The 24,690-nt window shown below is 39.6% G+C and overlaps 1 protein-coding gene across 3 annotated transcripts in view; it reads right to left on the bottom strand.

Annotated features, from left to right (window-relative positions):
- Positions 1 to 24,690, bottom strand: part of RASGRF2 (Ras protein specific guanine nucleotide releasing factor 2) — a 245,682-nt gene that overhangs the window by 162,586 nt on the left and 58,406 nt on the right. For all 3 annotated transcript variants that reach the window (XM_042942438.1, XM_042942446.1, XM_042942453.1), the window contains exon 2: positions 8,651 to 8,757. In XM_042942438.1, coding sequence (XP_042798372.1) covers positions 8,651 to 8,757 — 107 coding nt within the window. The remainder of the gene's footprint in view (positions 1 to 8,650; positions 8,758 to 24,690) is intronic.

The raw sequence follows: 24,690 nt of genomic DNA, 5'->3' as shown, positions 1-24,690 counted from the left end.
AATGTTCCAGAATCAGAGAGTGGGGATGGTTACACAGCCTTGTGAATATACTAAAATCCATTAAGTTGTATGCTTTAAAATGGTAGGTTTTATGGCATATGAATTATATTTCAGTTTTTTAAGTATTTTTTTAAAGCAGTGGAACAACCTCCCCACCAAAAGCAATATTTGCACTGTGTCATAATTCAAAACTCTGCAAAAAATAAGTACAGGGCAAAAAAAAATGGTGCAAGGGAATTTAGAACAAATACAAACAGATATTTTTTTTCATACAAAAAGCTCATAAACAAACTGATAAGAAAAACACCAAGAGAAAAAACAAGCATTGGACATGAGATGCCAATTCATATAGGAAACATAAACAAATATTAACAATGGCAAAAAATAGTCAATTTCACCAACAATCAAGGAAATTATCATTACACCAAGATACCATTTTTTACCCATCCATATAATACAAATTTTTCAAAAAAATGATTCCAGCTTTTTCATGTCTTAGCAGAGGGAGATTAAATTGGTACCCACATTTCTGAAAAGCAATTTGCCACTGTGCCAGAAGCAGGAGATAAGAGGTGAGCAACAGATTTGTGTTGAAGGAATTCAGACTGACAGAGAGCAACAGACATAAATCAATACAGTAATTTCAAAGGTACTTTAAAAGAAATAAAGGGTTGCAGTAGGGGCCCAAAGAAGGGAATGATCAGTCCTTTCTACAGGGGAAGGAAGTGGCCCAGGGAGGGTAATGCAGATGAATGAGAGCTGAGTCTCTCTGTTTAAAACTTTCTATACTAAGAAGTCAATTGAATATAATAACCAAAATTACTAATACGAAACCTGGAGTTCTACCAGGCATGTATGTTCTTTTCAGAAAGGCACTCTGGTCCCCTGTGGAGGATGGATTAGGAGGCAAACTTAGAAGAGAGACAGGTGAGGTGGCTGAGCAGTAAGCCAGGCAACCACTGTCGGCACAGGAATAGAGACCAGATGTTCCAGGGTTCAAATCCACATCTGGCTGAATGGATGTGAGCAGTGAGGGCAGAGGGTACAGGATGGCATCCTGCTGGCTTGAGTGACTGAGTATGTGTGTACAGGGGACTATACTCTGGTAGGAAGAAGGGGAGGCGGAAAAAAATTTGAGTTTAGCACCCAGGGGGAGGGGTATACAGTTAGGTCAGTATAGAAAGATGGTTCTACACATACTAGAGGCAATACATCTTCCTAATTAAGTACATAGGTTTCAGAGTTAGCCTGACCTGGATTTGAGGATCAGCTCTGCCACTTAGTAGACTGGTGATCTTTGGGATGTTATTTTATCCTCTAAGACCTCAGACTCAATTGAACCACCGATTTCATGGGCCGTTGTGACAGTTCAGTGAGAAGAGAACAGGGAGCACTTAGCACGGTACCCAGCATTAACGAAAGCATGGGGAAAGGGTGACTCCATCCACCTGGGGGAAGCCTTGGCAGTGGATGACTGGTGAGGAGAGAAAGGAACAAGGGCACAGAGCAGTGACATTAAAGAAAGGGACAGAACACAGGGGACAGTGAAAGAGGAGAAGAAATGATCAAAGGAGTAGAAGAATCAGGAGTGATGTCCTAGAAGCAAAAGGAAAGAGAATTTCAAGAGAAGATTTAGGTCTCTACATAATGATGTTTAAAACAAACAAACAAACAAACAACCTCTTCAGGAGGCATCTGGGTGGTTCAATTTGTTAAGCACCCAACTTCAGCTCAGTTCATGATCTTGCCATTCATGAGTTCCAGCACTTGCATAGGGCTCTGTGCTGTCAGTACGGAGCCTACCTCAGATCCTCTGTCTCCCCCTCTCTGCCCCTCTCCTGCTCACACTCTCAAAAATAAACATTAAAAAAATAATAAAATAAAATAAAAAACAACCTCCAAATTAGTGTGAAAGGAAGGTTGAGAATAATATGAATAGTCAGTAAAAGAGTATGTAATATTACCTATCTTATCTATTTATCTAACAGATATGCAAATGTATGAAAACACTAAGCAGGAGACTGTTACCAGTAAATACCTTTGAGGAATAAGTGAGCTTGGGGAATGTGGGGAGGGGAAGGAGGAGCATATGAATGGAATAACTTTTTACTCTACTTTTCATTGTTTGGATTCTTTCTTTCTCTCTTTCTTTCTTTCTTTCTTTCCTTTCCTTTCCTTTCCTTTCCTTTCCTTTCCTTTCCTTTCCGTCTTTCTTTTTTTTTATTAGAGAGGTTGCATTTATGTACTATTTGTGTAATTAAAAAATAAATATTACTGGAAAGTTGAAGTTATATAAGGAAAGAAAAGCTTTGGAAAGACGCTGTTGACTCGGGTAACAACAGTTTCTGTGTGGTGGGGACAGAAACCCATCACAAAGGGCTGGAAAAGGAGCAGGAGCTGAGTGAGGAAGGAGAACAACCCAAGTATTTCTTCAGGAAGCCTGTCTATGCAGCAAGAGAGGGCAGCTGGAGGAGGATGCGGGGCCAAGGGAGGGATTTTAATTTCTTATTTCAAGGTGGGAGAGATTCAAAGAGAATCTAAGAATACAGGAAAAAAGCCAGAGCCGGCTTGGTAAACAGATGGAATGTATAAGAAAGGGAATAACGGATGGAGCAAGGGAATCAGAGGGAAGAGGCTCAAGGCAGAAATTTGCCTTGAAGCAGCACTAGTTCTTGGGGCAGCCAAGAGCCTGTTGGGGGGGCGCCCCCTGCAGGCGGGCTGGGGTTCATGTGCAAACAGACAGAGCGCCTGTTCTACTGCAAGCTCCTGGTGCCGTGCAAACAAACTGAAGAAAAAACTGTGAAGAACAGGAAAGAGAACCAGCAGGTGAAAGTATTAACCAAAGGCTGAAAATAAAGAAATTCAAGCCCAACTTTTCCCTGTAGAAAACAATTTCTACCATCTCATCAAGTGAAATATTTCATAGTTGGCAGACACATTATCCCTTTTCTCTCTTTCTTTGCAGGTTCTAAGGAAGAAAGTGCTGACGTCTCTTTCATCATGTCCAATCTGGAGGCAAAGGCCTGACAAAACTTCTTATTAAAAAAAATATATATCAAATGAACAAAATCCATATCTTCAGCTTTAAAGTAGCAATAGTAGTGATAGTCTTATTATTACAAGAAGAATACAAAATATAGCTTTAGGCTATGACATCACTGTCCATTTCTGATTTTCTAGTCCTGTCAGTTCACCGTGATACACAAAGCGTTTTCAGCTTTGTTCTGATTTGTGAATGATTTCTCCCTGCACATATATTATATAAAGAGCTGATTTTATGGGGATGATATGATACACACAGTGGCCTTTAGTGTTGGGATAGATTTTATAATATACACTTCACTCTAAATTATGCCTCCATCCAATTAAAAGGATGAGGTTACAGGCACTAGGTGTCTGGAGCAGTTACCATGATGGCTTGTGTGTGTGGTTGTGTATGCTGTGTGTTGTGTGTGTGTGTGTGTGTGTGTGTGTGTGTGTGTGTGGTGTATGTTGTGGGGGAGGGGAGGGGGGAACAGATTGATAGAGGGGGAAAGAGAGAGAACAAACAACAGACTGCCTGAGGCACATGTCATCAAAAGGACTACAGATAAAAACAGACCCAAGAGGCTGGATTAGAGCTTTCTTTAGTGGACAAAAGGATAAGACTTAACTGAAAGACTTAACTGGAGGATTAAGTCTCTATGCTCGTCAAGTTCAGGACTGACAGGATGAGGGAACGGGTGCTGTCAAACCCTTGCCAGACTAAATCTGACATGAGCTTTATAGAATGGAAGCACACACTGAATTCCTCTTCCCTTACAAATGCCCTCCCCACTGAAAAAAGCCTAAGATCCACCTGCCATATGCACACACCAAGAGGAGGGAAGACTGTCAAGATGGGAGTTTGAGCAGAGTTTCAGTTAAAAAATTAGAAAGCAGGGGAAAGGTACGGTGGGACAGTCTCAACCACTGAAAGCATAAGCCATACGTTTGCAGGGAGGAAAAAAAGGAAAAGCTGTGCACATTCTGTGGCTCACTGTACCAGGCGCAATATTCTCCACCTCTCCAACTTTTCAAAAGTCTTCCTCTAACCCCAGCTTTGGTAGAAACCCAAAGCCAGCTTTCCCCTCAGGACATACCTTACTTCTCCAGTAGCTTCGGATACTCATTTTCTCATATCTTCCCTAGCAAGGGCAAGGAGACCCCTCAGAATCACACGGCTCCTCACTGCCCCTTCCAGGCAATCAAACCCTCCAATTCCCCTCAGAGGCCCCTCCTGACCAGTGCTCACCATCTTGGCCCCACAAACCTGCTTTCATCCATCATTTCTTCTCCCAGTAAGTGACACTATCCATGCTAGGGCCCTGAGAGATGTGTTAGATATCATCCTGGTCTAATACTGCCCACATCCAGGTGGTCACAAAGTCCTCTGAAGTCATCCCCCACCCCATCTCTGGAATACTTTCTAGCTCTCTCTTCTTAACTGTCATAGACCAGGTCCTTCAGGTCTTATGCTTAGACCAGCATGGGGAGAGCTTTGGTATCTCTGCACACCTAGATCCTCTTCCAGGCCATAGCTACCTTCTACCTGCCGAGACTTCGCTTGGTCCATGTTCCAGAGGATAAAAAGTGGAGACACAGTGCTGTGGATGTTGTCTTTTCAGTCAGTGAGCCCTAAGGACCCACAATTACCTGGGTCAATGTTTTTGACCATCCTAATGTCAATGACTAAACCAACCACGATAGACAGATACGGCCAAGAAGACAACAACAACAAAAATCAGATTATTAGGAATGTCCAAAATTCCATATCCAACTAGCAAACCACTTATGGAATAAACATAGACTTCACTGCTATTAAAATGCTCTGGCCTCAGCTCATCCAGACAAAAACATGACTGAGTCTTGCTAGCAGCTTCCCATGAACTGGTGCCAATAATATGTGATGGAATGATATTTTAAATGTGCCAGTGTTCTAGAAAGTAATATTGGCCAACTTCAAAACAAAAAAAACAAAAAACAAAAAACCGTAAGACAAGTTTTCTGGACCACATCGGAGCTTCAGAATGAGAATGTAATTTCCAAAAAGATTTTTCCTTGGGCCAGATCTAAGGGAGAAAACATGCAATTCAACATCCCAGAAAAGGACCCAAAGATCCTCTGAAGGCAAACTGGAGCAAGTAGATTCATCTCGGAGGTACAATAAGCCAGCAGCAAGAATGTGATATCTGTGGCACACAAGGACAGCATGCCCAAGCCAGTTCTGAAAAGACATCCCAGTAAAACAGCAGAGACCAGGAAAAGGGCTCTGAGCAGTCCCTGTTTCTATGTAGTGTCTGCAGGGAGCTCAAAAAAAATTAGTCTCAGGCTAAAATAGCCATCAGTTAGTCAAAAGCTCAGACTTTTAAAAAGAGGGATTTAAAAAAAACGTAATTATTGAGCATTTTCTATTAAAAAGGCAGTGGCACCAAATTAACGCTCTAAAGGTGAAATATTTAGTCATCCAATCAGTTGTTTAATTAGCACAATGCCAAGCAAAACTGGCTGACAAATTCCTTCTCTGAATCAGCTTCATTTACTTTCTGGCTCTGCACATGTATGAACAGTCAGAATGAATTTCACAAATCCAAGTTCACACCAAAAACTCAACTTAATGAAACTTAAATGAAAATGTTGTTATCCTCCCGATTTATAAAACAGAAAATGTAAGAAGCATCTCAATGCAAAAAGTCAAATGTAAGAACTCAAGTATAAAGCAGTCTGATTAAAAAGAAATCATCAAAGACCCCAGTCCTGGGCCTCAAATCAAAGGAAAAGCAAATCTAATGGACCAAAAAGGCAGGACATTTAAAAAAAAAATCAATTATTAACTAAATCTTCAAATCCACAAGAGAATTCTTATCATTCGGTCTCCTAAATCACCAAAGTGATTTCTAAACTCTACGTTTCTGACAAGATCACACGAGCCCTGGTTTCGATCATATGTCAATCAACACCAAATACTGACCCACTTCCACGTATATGACAAAGTTCCCATAGCATAGAAAAATAGTGATTTAAAAATGATTTAAAATGGGGCGCCTGGGTGGCTCAGTCGGTTGAGCGTCCGACTTTGGCTCAGGTCACGACCTCATGGCTTGTGAGTTCGAGCCCCGTGTCGGGCTCTGGGCTGATAGCTCAGAGCCTGGAGCCTGTTTCGGATTCTGTGTCTCCCTCTCTCTGCCCCTACCCTGTTCACACTCTGTCTCTGTCTCTCTCAAAATTAAATAAAACATTTAAAAAAATGATTTAAAATAATTTTAAAAATTAGATTTAAAATCTAACCATTTTTGAAGGAATCCATACTCTGTATTTGGTCCAACATGGTATTTGCTCAGCAACCACAGAGGCATTCTAGGCTACTACGAGTATCTGGCTTTTCTGGAGTGGAAAAAAAAAGGGGGCAAATACACACGTTTTAACTTATTTATATCATTTTAATTCCCAGGTAGGAGAGAACAGAAGCAGTCGCAGAGACTGTGTCCAGAAATAACCCAAGCTCTACCTTGCCAACCTGATACTTCTTTCACTTTTGAAGACCCAGCCTTCTTTCTACAGCAAGTCACTGTACTGTAGAGCACAGTCTGGGGCAAAACCCTCAGACAGAAACAATGAGAGAAAAGACAGCCGAACAGTGTGCCAGGATCACGATGTGGGCAAGCTATCCCCAGGGCCCACTTGGTGAGCAGCATTTGGTCGCCAACCCTGGGCATCTCAGAGAAGTATTCTGAAGAGGAGGGAAGAAAAGGGACTGAAATATTTTGCAAATAACATCTTCTACTCTCAACCCTAACCTCATACTAATCTACCTTCATCTGTGAACAGAGAAAGAGAAAAAGAAACAGAAGAGAGGAAGAGTAAAGAGAGAAGGAGACAATAATAAAGACAGTTACAATAGAAAACACTGGTAAAAGGTTCTGGAGTCAGACTGATGTGTGGGAAGCTCAGCTCTGCAGCGTAACAACTTCGTTTTACATGTTGGCCAATCTGCTTAATAATCATGCATCTTTGTTTTCTCATCTACAAAGTAGGGCTAATAATACCCTGCTGGGTAGTTGTGAGGAATAAACAAAGTATGTAAAGCACTTAGCATGCCGCCTGCCACAGAGGAGGTAGGTGGTTAATATAAAGAAGCTTAAGAAAGAAGAGGAGTGGGAGGGGATGAGACGGAGAGAACTTTCAGAGAAAAAATCTCAAGGGTTAAAGAAGCATCTAAACCCAGAACAAATACCTCATCTTCTTTACAATCAATCTGAAAATATTTCTTGGTCACCTACCACATAATGAGCACCGTGCTTCATTCAGAAATGAAGCATCCTCCTCCTTACTCTCCAGGTGCACACAATCCAGCTCAAGAAACAGAAAGCACACGTGCAAAATATGTAAAAAAACAAAAACAGGGGCGCCTGGGTGGCTCGGTCGGTTAAGCGTCTGACTTTGGCTCAGGTCATGATCTCACGGTCCGTGAGTTCGAGCCCCACGTCAGGCTCTGTGCTGACAGCTCAGAGCCTGGAGCCTGTTTCAGATTCTGTTTCTCCCTCTCTCTCTGCCCCTCTCCTGTTCATGCTCTGTCTCTCTCTGTCTCAAAAATAAATAAACGTTAAAAAAATTTTTTTTTAAATATTAAAAAAAATAATAAAAAACAAACAAACAAAAACAAAAACCCACCTCTATTGTGCTAAATTGTTAGATATTCTACGTGTACTACTGCAAGCACCGCAGCCATGTGGAGAAGGGGCCTATGAGGGCAACTTGTCCGAGGAGTTTCAGGGTCAGGGGTGGTTAGAGGCAGGAACGGGCACTTCCGAGAAGCAGGGGGCATGTCAGGGGAAGGAAAAGAAGATGTGCCCCAGCTGGAATTTTGCACCTAAAACACCAGGAATATGAGTAGGCAGTTGGGGGGTGATGAAAGACTGGACGAGGGATGAGACAGGCAGGAAAGCAGACAGCATGGGAGCCAGCTAAAGCAAAAGCGGACTGGACTTCAGAAATGAAGATGAAAAATAAAAGAGAAGGATCTGCCTGAGTCTCTTTCAGATTTCTCGTTCTTGTTTGAGGCTGAGTGCATTCTTTCTTCCTGATATTTCTTAGGAGGAAACAAAATCATACTCTTCTATCTCCCTAGATAGAGTCAGCATCACCCTTCTTGATACCCAGGCTGCCCAGGGCAGAGTGTATAAATGTGGGCTTGGTGGAGTCCATATCCTGGCTCTGCCACTTACCAACTGTGTGACCTGAGGCAAGCAAACTAACCGGCTGGGCCTTACTTCCCTTCTCTGTAAAAGAGGGGTAATTATAATACCCACTCTCAGATTGTTGAGTGGATAAGCAATTCAATACGTTTAATAAATTGCCTTACTTGAGAAGCACTTAGAAGAGTGCCTGGCACACAGGAACAAGCCACAAAAGTAACCTGATATTATTATTGTTACATCTATTACCTTCCATCTTTAGCCGGAATATAGCCGTAGAAAGCACAAAGAAGCATCTCGCATGTCACTAAGGAGGAGGTACCAAGGGGAAACCCATCTTGGAATTTCAAGTTCTTCCAAAACTACAGCCAACAGTGAAAACCCCAAGGCAAGACACCCAGTCAATCCAGTGTCACACAGAGGATCTGAGCCCATACCTGGCTTGGTGAATGGCCTCCATCCACTCTTTACCATCCTGCTCCTCCTCACAGCGCAACTCCAGGGGTTTCTGACCTTCATGGCCAAAAAGAACGGTAAAGTAATACTAGAGAGAAAAACAAACAAAGTTTAGTTTTATTTTTCAAGCCGGACCGCATAATACACTATTTTCCTACAAAGGGTGTATGTGTAAAAAATGCATCAGCTTTATGTAAATCATATTTCAAAATGTAGTATCACTCCCAGTCCACTTGGCAATGACTTTGCACCTAGAAGATACAATAGGTTGCATCTTAATGCCCTTCAGTAAGAGTCAACCCGCAACACCTTACTCGATATAGATATTTGATAAGGCTACAAGGTATTTGATAAGGTTACACACATGCAGGATTAAAACTCCTTGCTGACATTTCTAAACCTAATAAAGGATATCTAACCAAAAATTTACTACAAACATCTTACCTATTGGTGTGCTACTGCAAGCAACCTTTCTGAAATCAAAAATAAGAAAAAGATGGCAGTTATCACTACTTACATTTGCTAATTCTCTCTGGTGGGCAATATAGAAAAATAAAGGAAAAAAGGCACAAGAAATGGAAAGCAAGGGAAAAACTGATTTTTCACAGCTGATATAATTGTCTATATTAAAAATTAATTGAAGAAGACATCCAGAGGGCTAACAGACACATGAAAAGATGCTCAACATCACACATCATCAGAGAAATACAAATCAAAACCGTATTGAGATGTCACCTTAAACCTGTCAAAATGGCTAAAATTAACAACACAAGAAAAAACAGGTGTTGACGTGGATGTGGAGAAAGGGAAATGTTCTTGCACTGCTGGTGGGAATGCAAACTGGTGCAGCCACTCTGGAGAACAGTATGGAGGTTCCTCAAGAAACTAAAAATAGAAGTACTCTATGATATAGCAATTTCACTACTAGGTATTTACCCAAAAGATACAAAAATGCAGATTTGAAGGGACACATGCACCCAAATGTTTATAGCAGCATTATTAACAACAGTAGCCAAACTACGGAGAGAGCCAAAATGTGCATCAATTGATGAATGGATAAAGATGATACACACACACACACTGGAATACACACACACACACACACACACACACACACACACACACACAATGGAATATTACTCAGCCATCAAAAAGAATGAAATCTTGCCATTTGCAATGACATGGATGGAGCAAGAATGTATTATGCTAAGCGAAATAAGTCAGGCACAGAAAGACAAATACCATATGACTTCACTCATATGTGGAATTTAAGAAAACAAGCAGATGAACATACGGGAAGGAAAGGGGGAGAGAAGAGAGGGAAACAAACCACAAGAGACTCATAATGACAGAGAACAAACTAGGTTGATGGATGGAGGTGGGTGGGAGGTAGGTTAGATGGGTGACGAGTACTAAGAAGGGCACCTGTTGTGATGAGCACTGGATGTTAAGCGATGAATCACTGAATTCTACTCCTGAACCCAATATTGCACTGTATGTTAACTAAAATTAAATTTTTTTAAAAAAAATGAAGAAAAAAAGAAACAAAACAGATGAACATATGGGAAGGCGGAAAGAGAGAGAGGAGGAAACACACCATAAGAGACTCTTAAAGATAGAGAACTGTGGGTTGATAAAAAAAAAAATTCATTGAAAAACTACTAGAATAAGACCACCAAACAAAATTGTTGGGGATAAAATCAATATACAGCACTTTGGTATAATATCAACAAACACAAAACTTAATTTTGAAAACAAAGCATTTGTAATAACAAATACAAATAGGACTAAATCCAAGAAAATATGTTTATCAACTCTAAGAAGTCAACTAATCTATAGTTTCAATGCATTCCAATAAAAATATCAATAGTTTTTATTTTTGGTGGAATTTGAATCTGAGAACTGAGCCAGGGGAGAAGCTTTCACTTTAAGCCAGTCTAGTTGAGGCTGGACGTATTAATTACTAAACTGAGACTCTCTGGAAAGGAAATGTGACGAGATAGCTTTTTATTATATGAGAATATTCAGAAAATACACTGGACCCACCAGGATGTCATGATGGGGCATAAAAAGAACCAGCCCCACAGAGCTGCTCTAAGGGAGAACCAAAGCCAAACACAGAGTTCTTCTTGTTGTCCCACCTTCCCACCTACTCCCAAAGTTTTGTTCATTCAGTGTGACACTTAGGTACTCATTTTCTTCAAATGAACTAAAAGCCTTCAGGACAATAATCCTAGAAATAAGAATTTCCAGCACAAGGGGAAAAAAAGAGAGAGGCAAACCAAGAAATAATCTCTTCACTATAGTGAACAAACTGATGGTTACCAGAGGGTTGGTGAGTGGGGGTATGGGTGAAATAGGTGATGGGGATTATGAAGTGCACTTGTGATGAGCACCGGGTAATGTATGCAAGTGTTGAGTCACTATATTGTACACGTGAAACTAATATATACATAGTATATTATCTAACTGAAATTAAAATAAAAACTTAAGAAGAAAAAGAATTTTCAACACAATTACACCAAAAAGAAAAAACTAAGAGTTTATGCTCAGGTTACCTGTGCATAAATCATCAGTGCATTGAGGACTCTGAGACCTGCCTATGTGATAATCCACCGCACTTCCCCATGGACAGTCCTGAGCCCCATAAATGACAAGCTGTCTTTAGTTCTTAAACCTCCTGTCCAGCCAGAGAACTAAATGCAATGAACCAGGGGGAAATAAGCTGATGAAGGGGCCATGGAGAATGAGAAGAATTGAGTTTAGCCCTCTATTCAATAAAGCTCCATTTAAATTTGAGAGGAAAAAAGTCGAAACTCAACAAAATAACAAATCAGTGTCTTAAAGGTCAATCCTATAAGTGATGGCATTTCAGTAACTGCTGGCTATTGTCCAAGCCCAGCGGCCCAGTCCAGGGAGAGGAAACATGTAATGAACCAGCCCGATCTATTGAAAGGCTGTGACGGGTGGCTCCACAGCAGCTGCTACTAAGAAACCCAATTAAAAGCCACCTTTCAGAGACAGCAAAGTAATTATATTAGCAGAGTACATCCAAAGGTTAGACCATGTCTCAGGCATAACAATGATGGTTTTGAGAAGTACATGTTACCTTTCCAGGAGTTCACTTAACAAATTCAGCCCAACTACAAAAAATTAAACACTGCCAGGGCGCCTGGGTGGCTCAGTCGGTTAAGCGTCCGACTTCGGCTCAGGTCATGATCTGCGGTTTATGAGTTTAAGCCCCGCATCGGGCTCTGTGCTGACAGCTCTTGCTGACTTGCTTCAGATTCTCTGTCTCCCCCTCTCTCTGCCCCTCCCATACTCATGCTCTGTCTCTCTCTGTCTCTCAATAATTAATAAACATTTAAATTTTTTAAAAAATTAAATAGTGCCTCTGCATGCATCTATAACTTATTTTTTGGCCTTTCATCAAAGTTTTCTTTGTATAGAATATTCTGGCCTCATTCTGATATGAACTTAGTATACCATGCATCTATGTGTCAGACCTGGGGCTTTAAAGATCCCTTGAGGATCAAAAGTAGCAACAGGGGCACCTGGGTGGCTCAGTCGGTTAAGCGGCCGACTTCGGCTCAGGTCATGATCTCACGGTCCGTGGGTTCGAGCCCTGCGTCGGGCTCTGTGCTGACAGCTCAAAGCCTGGAGCCTGTTTCGGATTCTGTGTCTCCCTCTCTCTGACCCTCCCCGGTTCATGCTCTCTCTCTGTCTCAAAAATAAATAAATGTTAAAAAAAATATAAAAAAAAAATAAAAAGGTAGCAACAGACTCCCTTGACAGTACTCTTGACCTCAGACCTGTCCCACTGTAAGGACCTGGAGAAATTCCAAAGTACTGGGTCATTATGAAGTGCAAGGAAGAATTAAAACAGTGATGACCTTGTTTATGTCTTTAAATTTAACATCCGCAGTGACAACGACTTTCTCTTCTTCTCCCAGACATTCCCACCCGTTTCCCCAATCTATTTCTCCAGGCAGATTCTCTCCCAGGCACCAGCCCCATATATATTTCTCCTATTACATAGCATTTCAGTCAGATCTAAAACTGAGTTCATTACCTTCCCTCTCTCCCTCTCATACTCTTGTCTTTTCTCTGTCAAGTGAATCTTTATTCAATGGTTACCCTAACTGGGAATCCCAAAGTCATCTTCGACTTCCCCCTCTTATCAGCCCCACATGTGGTTTCACCAAAGCTCTTTCATAGGACTCCCTTCTGGCTTTTATTATCCCTCACCTAGACTACTGTAGCAGCTTTACCATCAGGCGACAAATATGACGGCTTTGAAATACTTACCAATTGATACTCATTGTCTTACAGCTGACCCCTCTCCCTCCTTGCTATCCTTGTTATCCTGGCCACTATGACAGCCAAAAGGTTAATGGCCCCTGCTGAAGGAGGACAGGATGACCTCAAGAAGTCCCGGTGAGTTTGGAACACAAGGAGAAGTGTGGAGAAAGAAATGGTCAAGGTAAATAGAGAAATCATGAGACAGAGACACATATGGTACAGCTTCACCTCACTCAGGGCTAAAAACCCAGAGGAGGGTGAGGAGTTAAAAGGGTTGATGACAAAACCAAAATCCAAGGAGCTTCTATATCGCTGTTCCTTTAGGGATCTAGAGAATGTCATCTCATGGAACGTTCTCATGTCCTGCCCCCGACTCTCACGACAACATAGGGTGGTCACTGCAAATCAGCAAAACTGGTGTCACAGCAGTTAGGTGAAAAGAAAAAAAAGGCCTAAGTTTTGAAGTTGGCTCTCCAGAGCCTGACTAGCTTTTAAGTGGTGTGGACATTTGCAATTATACAGTATACTATGGAGGCCCAAGAAGGGAAGGGCACTGTCAAAACTTACCATGGGATGGGGTAGGGGTTATGCAGGCCTAGAAGAGCCAAAGTGGGACCATGTAAGCCATATGGACAACCAGGCCCTGGCTGACCCAGGAGAAAATAGACTGCAAGTTACAGCAGCCACACACTTCAGCAACAGTCACCAAAAGATGCCCAAGGCAGAGCCAGAACAACACCAGACCATAGTCAGAACCAGCAAGGACTCCCCCAACCTTTGATACATACACACACACTCACATATTCACACACACACACACACACACACACACACACACACACGCACACCCTAAAGGACACGTGAGACTCCATTTACTGAGATACCATCTTAGGGAGGTACAGAGGGAAAAATGAATTTCCAAAAGAGACTTCCCACATTACTGGGGCAGACTGAGTTTCCTACTCTTAACTAAATCTAGGTTCTTTTTTTCTCCACTTACTAAGTGGAGAAGGGGTCTTAAGGAGAAAATCAGGTAAAATTTAGAAAAGTATTTTCTTTTCACACCTAGTAATGAACATAACTCTGTGACACCAACTCCAGTCCTATCCAACTCCCTCACCCCAAATTTGGTGGCCAGAGTTCTCTTTCTAAAAGATAAATCAAGCTTCTATGTCTACTTACAAAGCCTCACTGGTATTCTCAAACACTAAAAGCAAATCTTATGCAGGCTAAAAGTGTCCTACACTAATTAGTTCCATTCTCCATTTTTAAACTTGTTTCTGTTTCCTTCAGTGTGTGCCATACTCCAGTCACACCAAGGTATTGCTCCTCCAAGAAGACAAGCTCCTTCCTCAGCCTCATGCTACAGATAGTACCAGGAGTGCGAATCCTGACTCCCCAAGCGGTAACTCAAGAACTTGGGCAAGCCACATAACTTTTCTGAGCCTGAGTTTCATCCCAGGCAAAATGAGGACAATGATGTAGACCTTACAGGAACAAATTAGCGGACATGCAGTGCCAGGCACACAGTAGGCCCTTAACAAATGTTAATTTCCTTCTCTATCAGTGTATTTTTGTCTTGCCACATCCCCAGTCTCTTCACCTACAAGTTCTTACTGAACTTTCACAACTCACGTCACTGAAATGTCATTCCTCTAAGAATCCTTCCCCAGCACCTTTGACAAAAGGAGTCACTCTGTCTTCTGGGTTTCAGTAATCCTGTGGACCCTCTTCTTACATCACCTTAAGAGTTGTCCACACGTGGTCTCTTCACTGACAGCCTGGTCCTTTTGTACCATTGATCCTAGCTCTGTGCTAGACACACACAAAGCCCTCAATACTGTTTGATGAATAAATAATTATCAGTAAAGAAACAGGAGGTATAATTAAATTAATAAACTTGCTTCAGACAGCCACATGTGGTGATAAACCTCATGACTGTATAATCAGATCCAGGTGAAGCCATCTAGAGAAAGGATTTTAAAAGGGATTGGCTTAAACTACCGATATACCTTTTTATCCTAAATATGGAAAGTCAAAACATTATGATGACCTCACCAACACCTACAAGAGCAGTAAGAACAGATACTTTAGGTTTGCAGATTTACCAAAGATTCTTATTTCTTACCTATAATGATCATAAACTGCCAGAAAGACAACATAATGAACAGACCCTATTACATTTAAATGTTCAGGGTCTTTCCGATATCTACTGTACCTTTGTATGAATTTTAATTTTTCAGTTTTCTGGGTTTTATTATAATGGGTTTGCTGCTGTTTATGCTATGTGTTTTTGCAGAGAGAACAAACGTAACCCAATATGAAAACACAAGCTCACTTAAAACTCTGGTCCTTAAGCTCCTGCAAGTTAGAGACAAATTTATAGCTGACAGAGGCAATTGCTAAAGAACAGTCCTACAAGACCACTTCCACTTTCCACATTTCTATATTGTTTGAATCATTTACAAAAAACACCTATAGCTATACAGCCAACAAACATATGTTCATTCCACTTTTAAATTGTTTGAGTCACAACAGATACATACAACTATATAGTCAACAATAAGTGCACTCATGTATTTTAAAAACTGTTCATATCTTTGTAATACTACCCATATATCTAGAGAAAATAAATAACATTGGTCAAATTAGTGATGTTCAAAGGCAGATTAAAAAGCAATAGGGAAAAAAAAGCAATAGGGTTTTCTTAAAAGTATACAGCAGAAAAATAATTTATTTTTAAACATGCTGCTCCATGCATATTACCATTTGGATGGTACTGCAGGGTTCTAAATTACTACATATGCTCTTGAAAATTTTCACTTTTAGATTAAGAGAGCCAAAGTCAACCCTGTGTCTTCAATCACTGAGCTAAAAAACCCTCCTGGTATCCCCTTCGCACTGTTCCTGTCAGGAAGGAGGGACGGAAGACACCCTACGGAGTCCACTGTGGTATTCTTCTCCTCTGGGCCTCCCAGATGCCTGATACTGCAAGTCAAACATAGGGTGGATAAAGAAATGGGTGCCCTCCAAACTGTCCCTGGCTGGGTGACTCAGGCCCAGGGGACCAGGGACCCGGACAGTGCAGCAGCCTGGGTGCCAGTGCCTCTGGGATCACAGCACGGCTCTAACACAGGGTGGAGCTCTCCATCCTCGCCAAGCCTTGAGGTTTGGCCTACGAGTCCCTGGGAATGTGAACAACACCATTCAGTGGCCCTTTGCAGCCCAGAGTGGATTTCTCCCATTTACCCTCATGGGTTGCTGTGGCCGTCCATCCCAGTTCAAAAGGAGACTCCAAGTGTTTGAGGAAGTGGAGATGGATAAAGCTGGGTATAGGGCTCTAGGTCCATTTCCAAAGTGATAATATAGCATGTGGTCATGTTGTTCTTCCTGTGATTCATTACCTCCTGCTCTCTCTCTTTCCTTCTATAACTGCTTGTAGAGTGGAAGTGGAATACATTTTAAACACCTGATGAAATTACTGATGAAATTGAGCTTTATGTGCTCTATACTACTGTACCATACCATACCATACCATACCATACCATACCATACTACTTTGTGCTCTAGACTTCTACACTATACTATACTATATACATATAGTATATATATACTATATACTACACTATACTACTTTTGACTCTTGAGTTCAACTTCACTCAGCCTGACAACTGTGCTATCTTTAACATTCACAGGAACCTCAGTTAATGTTTTTCCAGTATGTAACTGGCCCTTCATAAGAGAAAAGTATCTCATCCCTGAGCCCTCGAGGCACAGGCAGATCACTATCAACTTGATGTGCTGCCACTGCCCTAGTGAGAGAAGACAGACTGAAAATAACAGTAAGGTGGAGGCGGGGGGGCGGCGCCTGAGTGGCTCAGTCAGTTAAGCATCCGACTTCGGCTCAGGTCATGATCTCACGGTTCATGACTTCGAGCCCCGCGTCGGGCTCTGGGCTGACAGCTCAGAGCCTGGAGCCTGCTTCAGATTCTGTGTCTCCCTCTGTCTGTCCCTCTGCTGCTTGCACTCTATTTCTCACATTGTCTCAAAAATAAATAAACATTAAAAAAAATTTTTTAATAAAAAAATAAAAATGGGGAAACACTTTATGTTTCTTTATACCACTCCCCTCCTCAAATTCTCACTCTTTTGTACTTCCTGTCATCAAAATTGTGACTTGTAAGGTACCTCTCCGCCCACTGCGTCTGGTCACCATGGGTGCCAGCTGGTGTGGCACTAACTGAAGAAGAATGTTTTTACCTACTGGGATCATTTCTTTACCACAGCTCTGTCTCATAGGAACGTTTAGCTCCAAAGAAGAGTCTGTGTAAGTTAAAGGAGATTGATTTCTCAACTACTTTATAGACTCCATCTTTTCATATCATAGTTATATGTCGAAGCTCTTCGTTGTTAAAACATATGTCAAATCATCCAACTACCTCCTCCAGGTCTTCTTAGACACAAAGATCTAAAAGGCTGAAGGCTTTTCTTCTCCCTATTGCTTTACTTCCTTTTTAACTCAGAGATACAGAGACCTTGCCATGGGCATACTGGCTTCAATACCAGCCAACTTCACAGATTCACACCAGCATCTGAGCGCTCAGTGTAGCTCAGCAGAAAGAGCCCCAGGCTAGAAGGCGGGACATCAAGTTTTTCCTTCTGCCTCTGGAGACAAAGTGTGAACTGTATGCACCAAGTTCTTCTGGCACTCAGTTTGTTCTTAGGTGAAAGGAAGACAAGGCCACTTCTCCTGCTAACCCCAAGGTAAAGATCAAATGCAATAATACATAAAAGTGCCTTGAAAGGCATGAGTACATCTTGTCATTGCTGTGGGGGGTGGGATTGCCAGATTTTACCTTCATCTCAGGCCTGTGTAGGACACTGGACTTGGTCCAGATCCACAAATCTAGGTAATTCAAATGTTCGTTCCTTTTTTCCCAAAGTTTTTCTTGGAGAAAAGTGCATAGGGAAAAGAAGAAAAGGATGTTTTAGAATGATTAACCAGCACACTGGGTACCTGGTAATTAAGAAGAGGTCAGACTGTGTTTGTTGTTGGTTGTTTTGTTCTCGTAAATTTTATGTGGTTGTTTGATGTTCATGATGAAAATATTCCTAATTCTCCCAAAGACTTAGAAGTTATAATTTGAAGCTTCGATGACATGCAAGAACTTAATGATTTGTCCCAACACAAGCCAATACACTGATTGTGAATTTGAAACTATGAATAAGACACAGTAAAATCCACACTGTGTTATAATATCAGTTTTTAAAAACTGACTCAGTATACATTTCTCTATTAATCAGATTTTAGATTTTAATTGAATAAGAATTTAACTTAGAAACCAGCTTAAACAGCAAGAGTTTAACTGCTTCCTACTGTGATTTTCTACAACAGGAAAGACACATTGTGTCTGGCTTCCAAATTTCATGAAGAGCAGAGTTAAATTAAACTGTACCCATTTACGAGTGACAAAGACAAGATGCCAGAAAACCTGTCATTTTAAGAATGGCTAAAAGAACTTGATATATTTGGTTGCTTTTCAAATCTTTGAGAGGCCACCATTAAAAATTGGAACACAGAAACTTTTCATCAGCCAAAGGATCTGAGCTCCCATAAATCACCAAGCATACTGAAATTCATGAAAGAGAAGCATGATGCATGGCGGTTGAAGTCATCATCCCCAACTGGCAAGAGAACGGCAACAATTCCTCTCTATGTTTCATTAAAGTCTCATACAATTTCCTGTCTTTCTTCTGTATTACCACTTCAGACAGGGATGGATGTTGCTGAAGACAACATCTGATCTATGTGATTACCTTCACCCTACCTCCAACATTCCCATTTACTTACTATCTTTAGGGAGAGACATCTAACTGGCCAGCCTGGAGCCACTGACTGAGCACACTTGAGAATTCAGTCACCAAGGTCATAGTCTCCTCTTATAGCAAGGTGACTAAACTCTATCACCATGCCAATATCCATTCCATCCCAGTCTCTCATGAACTTATCTGGAACCCCTAACTTCACAAGTTCTAAATAATGAAACCTCCAAAGTCCCTTCACTTCCTACCACTTTCATCACTTTCTCATTTCAACCACTGATTTTATTTCTTTTTCTTTGCCAACTACATTCCCATCTGTGCAGAAAGTATATACAATAAAAATGTATGCTGTTAATACCCAGGGTAGTTAGTGCTACTTGGCAGAAAGGAAAATATTTTGACACAGAGACAAGTAAGTGTTACAAGCTGCTGCAAGCCAGTTCTTGAGGTACACAGTCAAAGAGGGACCACGGTTATGCCAAAACATGAGCAGGGGAAAGGTGGATAAGGAGACAGACTTGAGATCTACCCTGTGTGCCTCCAGAAGGCACAAAGAGGAATAATAGGTTAAAGTCACAGACTTAGAAACCTTTCCAAAACTGGAAAGAGATGCTGCAATGAGTTGGCCATCTCTCAATGGGGTTTAGAAAGGGATTCTTGCCCTTGAGAAATGGAACCAGAGAGCCTCTAAGATCCCACATTACCAAAATCCTTTAGTAGCTATAACATAATCTACAGTTTTACCATGAAGGTGTGAAATAGAGGATGCATATAAACAATGGTTAGACCACTGTTCTGACTTTGCTATTCAACATTTCCATTTTTATTGCATGAAAATTTACCAAAATGGGAATGAAAGAAAATATTTATCTAAGTAAAGAAATAATCAGAGCCTTTTAAGAGGGAAAGTCTTTTATATTGTGCCTGGTTTATATTGATAATCATCAGTTACACATATCAAATTAACAAGGAGCCACTGTTGTACTGAAGGTTTTAAATCAGAAGCATTGGGTTCATAACACTGCAAAAGTGACAAAAAATTATGTGAGCTGTTACTTCATTTTTTATATTTTAAATGCTATTTAGTAATTATTAGCACTTAAATTCATTGAGCAAACCTTAAAACTGAAAGCCCTAATAATTATAATCAAATAATAATGATAAAATTATAGTATATATCCAAACTTGCATATGCTTCTGAAGCAAAACTACATAATATAAGAGGATTAGTTAATGTACTAAATATGTAAAGACGTTTCTAAATCAATAAGAAAAAGTCAAATACCCTAATAGAGATGTTTGCAAAGGAAGAGAATATTCACATACCTACAAACAAAAACAAAAGAGTAATATAAGGATATGAAAATATGAAAAAGAAATGCATATTAGTACATTAAGACCTTCTTTTTAAATTATAATTTTTTTAAATTATAAAACCCAGAATTGGGAAGTGTAATGTGCTGAATAAAATAAATATGGTTATAATCTTTGTGGAGATAATTGGCAATCTGTACCACAGACTTTAAAGTATTCTCAATTCTATATAGGAATCTATACGATTGAAATAATTAGAAAAACATGCAAAGACTTGTGTCCAAGAATGTTCACAGCATCATTAATAATAATAAAATGTCTTGGGGCGCCTGGGTGGCGCAGTCGGTTAAGCGTCCGACTTCAGCCAGGTCACGATCTCACGGTCCGTGAGTTCGAGCCCCGCGTCAGGCTCTGGGCTGATGGCTCGGAGCCTGGAGCCTGTTTCCGATTCTGTGTCTCCCTCTCTCTCTGCCCCTCCCCCGTTCATGCTCTGTCTCTCTCTGTCCCAAAAATAAATAAAAAAAAAAAAAAGTTGAAAAAAAAAAGAATTATAAAAAATAATAATAAAATGTCCAACAGGAGAGGTCAAATTAAATAAATTATGAAATATTTGAGCCGAACACTGAACAATTAAATTAATAATCATGTGCTCACAGCTAGTATCATCCTTAATGGGAAAAAAACTGAGAGTTTCCCCCTTAGGTGAGGAAGAAGACAAGGATGTCCACTCTCACCACTTTTATTCATCATGGTACTGGAAGTCCTCTCCATGGCAATCGGACAACAAAAAGAAATAAAAGACATCCAAAGGGATAAGAAAGAAGTAAAACTTTCACTATTTGCAAATGACAAGATACTATATATATAAAGCCCAAAAGATTCCACCAAAAAGTTGCTGGAACTAAGAAATGAATTCAGGATACAAAACTAAGGTACAGAAATCTGTTGCATTTCTATACACCAATAATGAAGCAGCAGAAAGAGAAATTAAAAGAAACAATCCCATTTACAATTGTACCAGAAATAATAAGATACCTAGGAATAAACCTAACCAAAGAGGTGAAAGACCAGTAGTCTGAAAACTATAAAACACTGATGAAAGAAATTAGAGATAACACAAATAAACGGAAAGACATTCAATGTTTATGGATTAGAAGAATAAATATTGTTAAAATGTCACTACTATCCAAAGCATTCTACATATTTAATGCAATCCCTATCAAAATACCATAAGCTTTTTTTCACAGAACTAGAACAAACAATCCTAAAATTTGTATGGAAACACAAAAGACCCAGAATAGCCAAAGAATCTTGAAAAAGAACAAAGCTGGAGGCATCACAATTCTCGACTTCAAGTTATATTACAAAGTTGTAGTAATCAAAACAGTATGGTACAGGCCCAAAAATAAACAGATCAACAGAACATAACAGAAAATCCAGAAATAAACCAATGATTATACGGTCAATTAATCTTTGACAAAGCAGGAAAGAATGGTCAATGGGAAAAAGTCTCTTGAACAAATGGTGTTTGGAAGACTGGACAACTGCAATATGCAAAAGAATGAAACTGGACCACTTTCTTACACCATATATAAAAGTAAACTCAAAATGGATTAAAGACATGAATGTGAGACCTGAAACTATAAAAATCCTAGAGGAGAGCACAGGCAGTAACTTCTCTGACATTGGCTGCAACAACTTTTTTCTACATAGGTCCCCTAAGGCAGGGGGAACAAAAGCAAAAATAAACTATTACAGACTACATCAACTTAAAAAGCTTCTGCACAGCAAAGGAAACAACAAAACTAAAAAGGCTGCCTATGGAATGAGAGAAGATATTTGCAAGTGACATATCTGATAAAGGGTTAGTATCCAAAATCTATAAAGAACTTATCAAACTCAACACCCAAAAAACAAATAATCCAGTGAAGAAATGGGCAGATGACATGAATACACACTTTTCCAAAGACATCCAGATGACTAACAGGCACATGAAAAGATGCTCAACATCACTCATCATCAGGGAAACACAAATCAAAACCACAATGAAATACCACCTCACACCTGTGAGAATGGCTAAAATCAATAACACAAAAAACAACAAGTGTTAGTGAGGATGTGGAGAAAGGGAAACCCTCTTGCATGGTTGGTAGAAATGCAAACTGGTGCAGCCACTCTGGAAAACAGTATGGAGGTTCCTGAAAAAGTTAAAAACAGAACTACCCTATGATCCAGCAATTGCACTACTAGGTATTTACCTAAAGGATACAAAAATACAGATTCAAAGGGATACATGCTCCCCAATGTTTGTAGCAGCATTATCAACAATAGCCAAACAACTGAGAGAGCCAAATGTCCATCAATTGATGAATGAATAAAGAAAATGTGGTGTAATATATATATATATATATATATATATATATATATATATATATTATATAAATATTATTATATGTATATATATTATATGTATATATTATATATGTATTATAATATATGTATATATGTATGTATATATAGACATATTATATAGGATATATATATGTATATATGTATATATATATATACTTTCTTACTGAGTCATCAAAAGGAATGAAAACTTGCCATTGGCAATGACATGGATGGAGCTAGAGTATATTACGCTAAGTGAAATAAGTCAGGCAGAGAAAGACAAATACCATATGATTTCACTTGTGTGGAATTTAAGAAACAAAATAGATGAACATATGGGAAGGGGGAAAAAAAGACGGAAACAAACCATAAGAAACTCTTTACAATAGAGAACAAACTGAGGGTTGATGGAGGGAAGTGGGTGGGAGGTGGGCTAAATGGGTGATGAGTATTAAGGAAGACACTTTTTGTGTTGAGCACTGGGTATTATATGTAAGTGATGAATCACTAAATTCTACTCCTGAAAACAACATTACACTGTATGTTAACTAACTAGAATCTAAATAAAATTTTGAGAAAAATAAAAGCCTCTGCAGAGTGAATGAAACAGTCAACAAAACTAAAAGGCACCCTATGTGATGGGAGAAGATATTTGCAAATGACATATCTGATAAAGGGTTAGTATCCAAAGTATATAAAGAACTAACAAAACTCATGAATGAAAGGGCTTTTTGCTAGAATCTCCACATCTAGAAAGTAGTTTTAGGTTATAACCGTAAGACTGTATGTGTGTTTTGTAAACTACCTGTGTTTATAGTGGATAAGGTTCATTCTTTTGTAACACAGAAGCTTTGTGGATGTCCTGAGGTGACAATATATGATGAGATGTGTAGCTAGTGAATTAACCAATTTATAAGTTTCTTTTCATTATAAATGGTAGGAAGAAAGCATCTTGGATACGAAATCCAAGAGAAACGTATGTCTGAACTTAAGCATTATACTGGCAGCAGAGGGGGCAGAAGGGAGAGAGTGTGCGGATGTGTTCATATTTAAATTTTAATGATAACTATTAATATATGCATCTCTTTTGGCAGTACTATAGGAATACATTAAGTGATTCAAGGGAAACATACCTCCTTACTAACATTTGAAGAGTACAGACTGCATAATGAATTCTTTTAGAAGTATTATACATTGTGTACCCTGTTACATTATGTATCATTCTTAATTGAAAATTAAGGGAATGCAGTATTTTAATTGTAATTCTGCCAGTATCTTTATCTAGGGGCCTGTTGCCATATTTGTCTTTTATGAAACTGTTGTTGCCAAGAAGGCAGGATTACATTTATTCCCTTTCAGATTGAGTTGTTATAGTGTATTCAGAGGTTATCAAAATACTCATAGCTTTGGGTATGATATGATACCATATCATGATATGATAAATATTCATGGTGTGTAAAAAAGCATAATACATAACTGTATGATCTTAATTACATTAAAATGCTTAGTTGTGCAGATACAGACTGGGACCTAGAAGTCAAACTGTAAACTGCTTGTGATTATGGGTGACTTTGTTCTTTGCTTCTTTGGTTTTTTAGCTTTCTTCTATGCACATGTTAACTTTTAAAAGATAATTTTTTTGAACTTAAAAAAAGGAACTTATGAATCTCAACACCCAAAAAACAAATAATCCAATTAAAAAATGGACAGAAGACATGAATAGACATTGTTCAAAAGAAAACATACAGATGGCCAACAGACACAAGAAAAGATGCTCAACATCACTCACTGTCAGGGAAATACAAATCAAAACTATGATGAGATATCACCTCACACCCATCAGAATGGCTAAAATCAATAATACAAAACACAACAGGTGTTGGAAAGGATGTGGAGAAAAAGGAACCCACTTGCATTATTGGTAGAAATGCAAACTGGTATGACCACTGTGGAAAACAGTATGGAGGTTCCTCAAAAAGTTAAAAACACAACTACCCTACAATCCAGTAATCACACTGCTGGGCATTTACCTAAAGAATACAAGAACACTAATTTGAAGAGATACAGGCACCCTTATGTTTATAGCAGCATTATTTACAATAGTCAAGATATGGAAGCAGCCCAAGTGTCCATCAACTGATGAGTGGGTACAGAAGTAGTGTATATATACAATGGAATATTATTCAGCCAT

The sequence above is a fragment of the Panthera leo genome, chromosome A1, assembly GCF_018350215.1.
Source record: "Panthera leo isolate Ple1 chromosome A1, P.leo_Ple1_pat1.1, whole genome shotgun sequence".
Lineage (NCBI taxonomy): Eukaryota > Metazoa > Chordata > Mammalia > Carnivora > Felidae > Panthera > Panthera leo.
The sequence above is the reverse complement of the archived record's forward strand: the minus strand, read 5'-3'. Positions and strand labels throughout refer to the sequence as shown.